The sequence below is a fragment of the Brachypodium distachyon genome, chromosome 1 (genome assembly GCF_000005505.3).
Source record: "Brachypodium distachyon strain Bd21 chromosome 1, Brachypodium_distachyon_v3.0, whole genome shotgun sequence".
Lineage (NCBI taxonomy): Eukaryota > Viridiplantae > Streptophyta > Magnoliopsida > Poales > Poaceae > Brachypodium > Brachypodium distachyon.
This window is the reverse complement of record NC_016131.3, coordinates 11,763,617-11,775,350: the sequence shown is the minus strand read 5'-3', so window position 1 is coordinate 11,775,350 and position 11,734 is coordinate 11,763,617. Positions and strand designations below refer to the sequence as shown.

The 11,734-nt window shown below is 42.5% G+C and overlaps 1 protein-coding gene across 1 annotated transcript; it reads left to right on the top strand.

Moving 5' to 3' along the window:
- The first annotated feature begins 3,461 nt into the window (after nt 1–3,461).
- Nucleotides 3,462–10,967, top strand: LOC100833355. Its single transcript, XM_003562245.4, has 6 exons — nt 3,462–3,775; nt 6,351–6,556; nt 7,565–7,847; nt 9,842–9,949; nt 10,108–10,358; nt 10,458–10,967. The coding sequence occupies exons 1-6, from the start codon at nt 3,560–3,562 to the stop codon at nt 10,573–10,575; spliced, it is 1,182 nt and encodes a 393-aa protein (XP_003562293.1). The 5' UTR covers nt 3,462–3,559; the 3' UTR covers nt 10,576–10,967.
- Nucleotides 10,968–11,734: the final 767 nt, after the last annotated feature.

The window sequence follows — 11,734 nt, the reverse complement described above, 5'->3', positions numbered from 1 at the left end:
GGGGATACCACAGGTGCCATGGTGCATGGGTGACAAATGGCAAACGAAGAGCCAGGGCAGCTCGGCCCTGCTGCGCTGGCTTGCATGCAAGAAATGTAGCCCTGTGAGTAGGGGTCTAGGCACCTATAAACTACACTCGGGCAATCATTGTGTACTTGACTGGACGGGGAATTCCCTTTCTGTCGGAGCATTTAATGCGGCGTGTGCTTCACTCCTTGTCCTGACGAACCCTGTGCACAGGGAGCCTGCCGAGCGCCCACGTGGAGCTGTTGTCCTGCCCGCTCAACCCTGCCCCTGTAACAGATACTCTTGATCGGGAACACTCTTCCCGGCAAGCTGCCTCCCGGGACGCGCCCGAGCGGGATTCCTCTTGCTGCCCCCCAAGGCATCCCCGCAGCCCCGCTAGTCTTGCCGGGCTGGTGACTTGCCGGGCAGCTCATTTAGCGCTGCCCAGGGTGCGATCCCCCCGGGGAGAGTGCGAGACGGCCCACGCGTCAGGCAGCGGTGGTACCTCGGGTGCCACTTGTGCGACACTAGTTAAATGAGAGGCATCACTAGGAACTCTTGTTTGTTTATTAGACACACATGCATTAACGTTTCCGGTTAATACAATTTTAGCATAAGAAATAAACATCTATTATAAACATGGAATAAGATAATAACCATTTTATTACTCCTCTCAGGCATATTCCTTTCAGAGAGTTCATAATTTGTTTTTAAATTGGGATACACCCCTGCTTCTTTTCAATAGCACCATGAATGCTTCTAATCTTCCGTAGTGTGTATTGTTGAAAACAAAGTGAGTATCCTACATATATATTTTCTTTAATGACTGTGGGCGTTCCTATCAGCAGAGTACTTAACCTTGTTGGTTTTTTCATTCATCAAGGAGTTATGAAAGTTCCATCTATATAGTAAATTTACTTGTCATTTAGTAGCATGGTATAATTATATATTTATATTGAGAATTTAATCAGCGAAAGAGTACTGGAGTCGATGTGAAGGGGTAGGCAGCAAGGGATGAAAGACATCTTTTTGCAGAGTCTGTGGATTAAGAATATACTCCGTCCGTTCCATAATTCTTGTCGAAATGTTACATGTATCTAGACACCTTTTAAAAATTCCATTTTGTCAAATTTGAGACAAGAATTATGTAACGTTCGGAGTACATAACAAGAATAAAAAAAACACCATAGCTGGATGATTTGCTAAAAAGACATGTTGGCAAAGAAAAAACAGTGCTCACTTCACGCTCAAGTTCATGAAAAAATGATTGTTCAATATTTCAAACTATTTTTCCGTAGCAACGCATGGGCACTCTGCTAGTCATATAAAATATGGTTTTTCTCTCGAGCGAATCCGATCGTTCATAGCACAAAAAACGCCTACAACATCCTATGCTCGGGGCCGGTGGACAGCGATGCGGCTCTCATCTGGTCAAGCCATGTCAAAATCTTCGGTTGGCTTCTTCGGAAAGATAGATTGAACACCCGTGCCGAATTTGTTTAGCAAGAACATCGCCCAGTCCTCGATAACCAAACATGGTGGAAAACTGTCACCATCTGTTCTTCGGATGCCCTGCCAGTGCTCAAGTATGGTCTGCAATCGGTGTCTCCTTTGTTGTTTCTTCGTCACGATGGACTGTCCCACGCCTCCATCGCTTCCTTTATCGATCTGGGAGGGAATGCTCCTATACTTTCTGTTGGCAAATTTGGGAATATAGGAATACTGTCAACCGGCTTGGCGGACAACGTCCGCCAAAAAAATGTAACAAAAACTCCTTCCAAAATTTTCTCTAGGTGTGACACGTAAATCTTCGAGACAAAATCTTGGCACACAATGCCATTTGATCTTTTTGAGATATTTCAACTTTGTCGTTTGAGATACTTGGACCATGTAATTTTAATTAATTTGCACTCCACTATTTATTATTGCATTTATATTGTTGAATACATAGTTGCTTGATAATAAAATATATTGAGAAATAGGTGTGGACAATTTAGAAGACGGACATTTAACTTGTGTCCATTGGGCGATGTGATAAATGAACAATTACCAAATTGTCCGGACAGTGGACAAACGGACGGATGTCATGTCCTTTGGGCTAGTGACCTTAGAAATGCCCTAAAAGCATCTCCACCAGCATGAGAAAAATTAGAGGAGAAAAACTGGTTTTTGGGAGTGAGAAAACCCAGTTTTTTCTCCTTCACAGTTTTCCTCTCCACCAGCATGAGAAAAATTGGCCCCTAAATTTTTCTAACTCTTGTCATATTGCACATATTTGCCTCAAATAAACTTCACATTTCAACATATGATAAATCAAACCTACCAAATCCATTGAATACAGTTTTAGACATAGTTCAAATATATTTCGGGTGCAAATTCATATGCAAAATGAATGATTTTTTTTAAAAAAAAACACCTTCAGGTGAGGTCGAAGGAGGGAGTCGGGATGGAGCTAGCCGTCGGGAGGACGGGGAGCAAGCCGGGGGACAGCCGCCGGGAAGATGGGGCGGCGGATCAAGGAAGATAGCCCTAGCGACGGCCGGCCCAGCCCGGGTTCCGCGAGCGGGGGCGGGCCATGGTGAGGGCGACGGAGGGTCGGGGAACCTCCGGTCCGGGATCGGTGAGGGACTCAGTGCCGACAGCGACACTCGGGGCGGCGGCGGGGACCTCCGGGCGGCGACGCTGGCATTTGTCGCGCCACACCCACGGATGCTCGCCGTTGAATTTGGGAAAAGACATCGTGTTGGAAAGCGGAGCCTTTTATTTTCAGAAAAGGGTGGGTAAAAATCTCTGGTTCTTTTCTTTATGGTACAGAAGGAGGTGAGATTAGGTTTCCTTTTTTTTCATTTTTGCATTTCTTATTCCACTATTCCGAATATTTTTTATGAGGATTTGACGGCGACAGGAAAAAGTCGATGGCAGTTGAGAGGAGAGAGGTTTTTTCTCCTCGGGATGTTGCCTCCCTATTTGGAGGGTGGAGGAGAGAGGTTTTTCTTCCCTCCCAAAAAATATACTCATTGTGAAGTGCTTTTGGAGAGCTGGTGGAGCAGCTTGGAGGAGAAAAAAAACAGTTATTTAGTTTCGGGAGTCAGTTGGAGATGCTCCGACTGAGGATACTTTGATTAACTTTATTTTTCCCTAGGTGCTCATTAACAACCAGGACCGTCAAAATTATGCTTGTGTCGTCGCAGAGAAACTATGCTTGGGCCGGCCGACATGACACTTGACGGTGTCGTCCACGCACCACGCAATATCCGTTAACTTTCCATCCACACGCTGACACCACCGGGCTAGCACACGAGTTTGACGTACTGGCCACACGTCAGTGATTTGTGCAAGCGAGGTAAGAATCCCAGTCAGTTTTTCCTTTTTCGTTTGAGACGGAATCTAGTCCAGGTTTGCTAGTCTGGCACGCGGGCGCGACGTGACGCGGGCGGAACAGCAAAAAAGACCTATCGCTACTACACCGGGTCGCCGAGGGAAAAGGAATCCGCCCGCAGGTGCAGCAAAGCGAGGAGCGAGAGCCGCGCCACACCCGCCGGCGACGGCCCACATGCCGACCGCCTCCTGCCTCCGCCCGCCGCTCCCCAAGTCCGCCGCGCGGCGTCTCAGATTCCCTCCGCCGCCTCCACCGGCGCAGCTGTACCCGGCGGGGCTGGCGATTGGGAGCCGCCGCAGGCGGCTTGCCGGAGTCGGGGTGGCGGCCGCCTCCGCCTCGCCCTTCGACGAGCTCTACGCCCGTGGGAGGCCCATCCACGGCTCCTCCAAGGTGGGCGCCCTCCTGTCCTCCTTACCTTTGCCTTCCTCGGGCTCATCGCCCAGCCCCCTCTTTTCCCCAAATTGAATAGTTTAATTGCTTGTAATAGCAGTATTGATTTTGCGGGAACTGTTATGTTGATTATAAATTCGTGGTGTTTCAATGTGGCGAATCGGGAGGATGGAGCGCTCGCGTCCAAATATTAATCTTTTGATTATGAGATCATGTCATGTACTGTGCTTTGCTGTGGATGTTAATTAATCCAATTAAAACTTGTGAGCAAGATTAGATTGTTACCATCTGAATCTTCGGTGTAGTCTGATCAGATTCCTAAACGGTGGTGAATCTAGTTTACCTCAAGTGTCAGTTTTGTTGAGAAATGGTGGACTATTACTATTGTAAGGGTCTGCAAGAAGGGGCACCAGTGAAGAGTGAAGTTCGCTACCCCTGTGGCCTTAGGCAAGGAGACCTGCTTTCTCCCCTCCTCTCATCCTGGCGATTGATCTGTTACAACGTCTGTTCGACATTGTGTGTGAAGAGTGATACATCTCTAAGATTGCGGGGGCACATGTGGTCATGCAAATCACCCTTTATGATGTCGATGCCATCATTCCTCAGCCCAGTCAAGTGGAGATGTCCATGGTCCATGACATCCTGCAGCATTTTGTCAATGCGGCCATCTTGATCATCAATTTCACCAAGAGTTCCACCATTCACATTACATCCACTCCAATGGTCTGATTGGTGGTCAGCTCCTGTGCTAATCTTTATGCTTGCCCCTGTTCCCGATAGAACTTAAGACGAGCTTCAACCGTTGCTTGATGAGCAGGTTGCCAAGTTCTAGCACGACTCTTGGTGGCATAGCTGCTTGCCTAAAATAATTCCTCCTGACATCTTTGGCCTGTTAGGCCTCAAGAGCATGGTGGCATCTCATGGCCTAAACAAACTGACAAGGGACATCTGCTAGAATTCATCCACCTTTGGAACCTCCTTGATGCGATAGTGCTGAATCTTGACCACGGTGATGTCTTCACCATATGGTTCACGTCCCAAGGTGCATATGTTACTCCATCAGTGTAGCTGCTGCAGTTTCATGGCACGGCAAGGTCTGACCACAAGAATATATCATCTGGTTCAGTTGGACACCTACGCGTTGTCAGCTCTTCCTGGATACTGATCCAACGGCGCATTTACACGGCTGTGGCTAGGGAGTGCCCTAACAGACTCCTACTTCTGCCCCATGTGTATCAGGAACTTTGAGACTGGTACCCACCTTTTCATCCTCTGACAACAACTTTCTGCATATGCACCAAGGTTGCATCTGCAGCCAACCTCCTTGCTGGACACCATTGGCATCATTTCCTCATTCGTCAACATGTAGCTCTTTGTGAACCCTACCTTCAAAAAAAAAAAGCTTCCTCTATGAATCTCATGATTTGGGAGATCTGGCAGGAGCGCAATCGCTGCATATACAAGGCGAGGGAACTCCATGCTACTGCAATTGTGGAAATTACCCTTACAAGGCGCATTGCAGGAAGAAAGCTGACGCTTGCCACATCTGAGTCCATTTTGGCAGGGAATCTCTCCTTGTTGCTGGTTGTGCCTGCACCTGGGGTGTAGGTATGGTTGCTTGCCCGTTGTTCTTGTTTTGGGCTGTGGACCCGGGCTCTGTCCTGGTTCCTGTCTTTGTTATCAGCCTTCTTTTTTGTTTGTTTATTACTTCAGTCCTTTTCTTATTTCTTTTATTTTTGTGAATAAAGTATTCCAAAATACAAATGTAGCCTTTCTCCTTGGTAAGTTAGTAAGAAGCATGTGGCCTAACCGTTGTAATTGTTAATTGGATGTTTGCTTCAAGGCCCAACATACACTTATCCAGGTTTATCATAGAGTGACAAAGATTGCTGATGTTTGCATAAACTTTTCTTTTGTTAATTACCAAGGCCAATTTTTCAACTTGTGATTTAAATGGCTGTACAATCCACAGATACTTTTTGTAGAACATTATTATTATCAACTAAATCCTGAATTTGTAGGTCAAAATGAAGCCTGGGACTAAATGATTAACGCTGGGCCGAGTTGTTACAGCAAAGCCAAGTCTGTGGATGTAGAAACCTAGCAAGCACTTGAAGTCTCTTGCTATGAAATGGCTTTCACTTACTTATCAAACAGTCTATTATGATAAACAATGTGTTTTCACTAAATCAATTCAGAAGCAATTCTAGAGAATGGCAAGTTATGATGTTGCAGAAAAAAGTTAATAAAGCTTGCTTTTGCTTGGGCTTTCCCTTTCTGAATGTTGTAGTGGCATTTCAGGCCCTGAACACTGGGTGAACATGACGGATGAGAGTAATATGCATCTAAAATGTTTATCATGTACTAGTTGGCTGCAATGGGTGAATTTATCCTTAAAAGGCTGTACTTTGTTCAGAATTTTTTGTATGATGGAGTACATTTATAAAAGCTTGCATGATTTTAAGCGCTTAAGAAGATATGTTCACGGTCTCTCATGAACACAACTTGTCCAATTATAAATTGTTCTGACCGCTCAATGCTACATTTTATGACTATGTGTTTGATTTCCTTGTAGAAATCTATCCTGTGGAATTTGATCCAAGATATAGAACCTTTGGATCTAAGTGTTATTCAGAAAGATGTTCCTCCTGAAACGGTTGATGCAATGAAGAGGACCATCTCTGGCATGTTGGGTCTGCTTCCGTCTGATCAGTTCCGTGTTGTGGTAGAGGCCCTTTGGAATCCATTCTTCAAGTTATTGGTATCTTCAATCATGACTGGGTATGCTTTCTGGTTGAAAAAAAGGTTTTCTTATTAATTGTCAAGGAATTTTCTGGGACTTGGCTTTTCGTGATACACGTGATTTTGTTTTGCTCTACTTCTTTTAAATATATTCAATCAACAATGATCACCTTTCAGAAGTGTATGTGGCATTACTAGATGGCCTCTTGCGAAACAAAAAAAATTCTGACTATCCATTAGTAAATAATAAAGCGTGCAGAACTGCAGATATGGAAAACATTGCCAAGTTTGTGGTAGTGGCACACCAATGGTATGGTATGTCTATGGTATAAGCTACCGTAACTAATATGATGGATTGGGGATACACTTTAATGGCGTTTGGTTTTCATTCCTGGAAAGTGATTTCTTGTATGTTGCATCTGTACCATTTCATGGTGGTTCCCCTGTTTGTTCTTTGAGCCTAAGTACACATTTGACTATTTGAGCACATTTTTAACTTTTGAAGTCCATCCTGCCTGATAGCTCCCTTTTGCACAAAGTATTTGCTGTTTTCTATTTTTCAGCATGTTGAGATTCATCTGTTTATCTTTGTTAGCAGAGTGTGGTTAGTTTTAATTGCTTAGGCTTGTGTTTTGGGGTTAAAAGGCGCTTCCCATATTTATTTTGCTCAATAGCGACTTTGAGTTGGTTGTTACTTGTTAGTTACTCTGATTTTCACTGTTTTTTGTAAAGGGGCAGATGAAAATTACAATCTCAGCTACCCGTCTTCCATTTTTTAGCGATAACTGATAGCTCTTGTTATTTTGTGCTAACTTGTAAGGACCTATCTCTATGTGATAGTTCTTGCTGTACCTTTTTAATGATAGCTATATAGCAGAACAATACTAAACTCAGTTAACAAGAAGCAATGCATTGCTAGACATATTTGTTATTAGTATTCAAAACACAGTGGCTTGCACAGTGAGTTTTTAAAATAATTGTCTTCAATAACAGAGCGTACATGTATTGATGTGATTGGAGGCTTTAGTGCTTAATTTCTCCTTGCAGGTATACCCTACGTAATGCTGAATACAGGCTCTCTTTTGAAAGGAACCTAGAACTTCCTGAAGAAGATAGTGAATATCAGAAAAGAGACATCACTGAAGATAACCATCACGACATCAATTTGGGTAGGCCTGTTACAATCTTCAGATTATCAGAAGATGACATGCTCCAGGACCTAGGTAACTTTACACCTGGTGGTAGCATGGGAGAAGACCTAGGTGACTTGACACCTCAAGCGGAAGAGCACATTATTCGGTTGCAATCTCGTCTAGATGCCATGAAAAAGGTAAAAGCAGTCTCAAATCTGATGTCCTAATTAGGATTCTGAAGTAACGGTGAACAAACTTCTTTGGTTTTATAAGTTTATTGTTTATTGGTTTAATCATTGTTGCTCTTCCTGACATTTATCTAGTATAAGTATCGCCTGATTCATTTCCATACAGTTTTCTAATATGACAAGCAAAGTGAAATCTCATACAAGAACATCCTAACGAAGTCCATCTCACTTGTATTTTGCTCTCCATTACTGAGACTTGAGATTTAATCTGAGATTATTTGAACTAGAAGAGGGCCCCCACACAGTTTGTGCGGCTAGCTTCTGTGTTCCAGTTGTTGAGAGTGATCTTATATCTCATTTTTATGGGTTTCTTGTTGTAGGTGGGATTTTATGCTTACGAATTTGTGATGGGAGTTTCTCTACTGTGTTTAGTTTTGCTTCAAATTCTGTAACTAGAATAGGACTTTGATATCTTTCTTAATATTTAGGTGTTGACTGGGACACCGCTAGCCCTGACATAATATTTTCTTCCGTCAATAAACTTGTTTCTTGAGATGAGAAGACATCTCTAGTTCTATCCATGAAGCTCATAATAAGTTAGTTAAAAGTACAATAAGTTAAAAGTAGCATAGGGATGGAATATATGTGCATGTAATTTCAACAAACATTGGTCCCTACTCTGCTAAAGATCAGATAAACAACCAACTTGAATATGGTCAAATAGTTTACTGCATGGATTAGTTATTTAGATATATCCTTTTGATTATTTTTCAATGGTAACAATGATATATGATTAGTAAATATCTAAATGAACAAACTTAGGTATGCATAAAATTGCTGGTGTTCTTGTAATTCTACTATCATTGGTGTGAAACTGCAAACCGCTAACGCAAGCTGCCTTGAAATTGTTTAACTTAATGCCTTATCACATTGTTACTGACTACACCGGAGTGGAAGATGACATTCATGCGCATGAGTTGCATGCATACCAAACAGCCTGAGCAGCTCCAACTTTCTTATCTGAACTGCTCGTGAGTGAGTGAGTGAGCGAGCATCTAGATACATGTAATAGAAAGTCACTTAATATAGGACGGAGGGAGTACTAGTTTGGTTATCCTTTTCTTTTCATGTACGCTTAATTTTGTCCTTATTTATGGATTTATGTTCCTTTAAAAAGGGCAAAACAACCAAAACTTCGGCCGGCATCTGGCCTCTATGTTTGCGAGGGAAATTATTCTGGCTCTCGTGTTTTTGAACAATAGTGTGGAACCTTTTATTTCTTCTGACCCAGAACAGTATCTGGATCATGTCAGGATAAGAAGACATGGAGTTCTTATTTCCTAATATGATATGTTTATATCTTACTATTAATCATAGTTATATGTGGGGCGCTGTGTGACATATTTTCTATTTCTTCTTAATATGGGAATTTATTTATTTTTCTTCTGATTATATGGGAACTTTTACCCCGCAGAGTGAAGGAGGTGCCTTAGATTTGACCTATTGTGGATTGATATGTTTTTCATTCTGGTTTCACTACAGTTGCATTGATATGCATTAGGTCCGCCACTGTGTGCAGCTGTTATAAATATCTTATGTTGTATTCGTGATTAGGAAGAGAGGTGGTGCCGAAGAGATGAAAGAAATTATTGATTACTTCTCTTTTACTTTATTCAATAACCTTCTCCTTATATAGATGGAGACACCCTCAAATAAGGAAATAGAAAACTTTGGAAATTACAAAGAGACCTAATCTTGAGGGTGAGGTTATTGCAGGGGCGTTATTGCAGGGGCACCCCTAGCTGGTGTGGTCTTGCTGACCTCAGTGCACCTAGGGGTGGGCCTATATAACATCTTTGTTGCTATATGTAAAATGTATTATGGCCACCACTTTGTGAAACTGCTCTATAAATTCCTAGTTGGTAATTTTGCAGCTGCAATATGCACTGTATTTGGCCTATTTATTCAAATATGAAGGCTTGTTGCTTTTTATAATCTTGCAGGAATTACATGATCTGAAGAGGAAAAATTCTGCCCTGCAAATGCAACAGTTTGTTGGTGAGGAAAAAAATGATCTGTTGGACTATCTAAGATCCCTAACACCAGAGAAGGTATGTTCTCTTGGTTCATGTAAAAACCCATTTCTGGTCACATCTCAACTGCTTGACGAGATTCATTGTTCTTGTTACAAATCCCAAGCAACAAACAAAATTCAGAGATTGATCTTCGGTTTCTTTATAGTTGATGACTGACTAGCTGTTTTTGATAGGTTGCTGAACTCTCAGAGTCCACTTGTCCCGGTGTGCAAGAGGCAATTCAGTCTGTTGTGCATGGTTTGCTTGCTACTCTTTCCCCAAAGATATACTCGAAGTCCCCTCCGCCACTAGGGAATGCTGCTGGGGGTGTGCTAAACCGTGGGGGTGAGGATGATGACTGTGCGGAGCTTGTGGAGAATACTTCCCTCCCGTTTCAGCCCCTAATATCTGTTCCCCGTGATTATCTTGCACGCTTATTATTCTGGTAATAAAAAGCACACTCGCGAGCTTGTGTTGTTCTGGCTCTCTTTGTTGGCGAGCATAGCAATTTTGGGTTTGACATTACATTTTGTATGCTGTTCAGGTGTATGCTGCTGGGTCACTACATCCGAGGTCTGGAATACCGATTAGAGCTGGCACAGCTTCTCAGAATGTCTAGCGATGTGGGGTCTTTCACCATTGGCGATGATTATGTTATTTGAGAAAGCTTCATTGGTTTATTGAGATTCTTCGCCGAGGAGAATGGAAATGCTCTGGCCGAGAGATGGCTGTTGCGCTGCATTTCCTGTCAAAAAGGGGCCCTAAAGCAGGGAGCTCTGAGCTATCGTTCCTGTAATCCTGTTGTAGTTCTTGTAAAGTCAGAAAACAGTGGTGTAAAGTTAGCGTTACATATCCATGCGAACAATTGATTTTGCTTTCTTCCTTTTATTTATTGTGTTGTAAAAGAACGGACTCAATGGTGTTGCTGCTAATCTTGTGGTAGCATTGTAGATAGGCATCCTTTGTACTTACAGTTTGTATGTATTTCGCTAATGTTTACTAGGTTGATGATGTTATATTGTTGAGTCTTATAAAGATTCTTCGACATTACTCCCGTCTTATTATTGTCGGGAAGCATAAATCATAAGGGTGTAGGCTTTTTTATCAAGATATAAAAAGGACTTACTTTGTGGCTTGACCATATCACACAACTTTAGTTTTTTAATCTTAGCACCAACTCTTAATAATGATTTATTGGGCATGTTACTGGTGATGAATTAAAATATTGTTTTTCCTCTTCGTTCTTAGTACTAGAACCGTTTGTTGGATTTTCTAGAGCTGTCTTGTCTCTGTTTTTTGTATGTGTGTTTGATAGCTCCAGCTTTATTTGGTGAATATGGAGCTGTGAATACCTAGGGAATGCCACAAGATAAGATTGTAAAACATCTCCCAAGTGTGCAAAGCTCCGGTTCCATGAAATAGAGAAGTGATGAGTGACTAGCTTCAACCAAATATGTGGAGCTAGGGCTGAACACACTCTAAGTCAATATATGATGGACTAAATATGCTGAAGCGACGTATGAGGTGAAAACTCTCAATGGATGCAAACTTGTAAACTATCATCGTAGGCCACTGGATTTGTTTAAGCAATTGGTGGAATTTTCACCTTTTGATATGAGCAGTGTGTTTTCGATCCAATGTGCAGCAAAAATAATTTGCAAGTTTGCACCGAACGAGGGTTTCACCCGAAACGTCGCCATAATCCAATTGTAAAAAAAAGGAGAAGATACTAATCCAAGCATTTGGGGTCGGAAACCAATGAGCGAATATTCCAACTTGACCAACTCGGTGAAACGAACTTGATCACACTATATTGTTTCA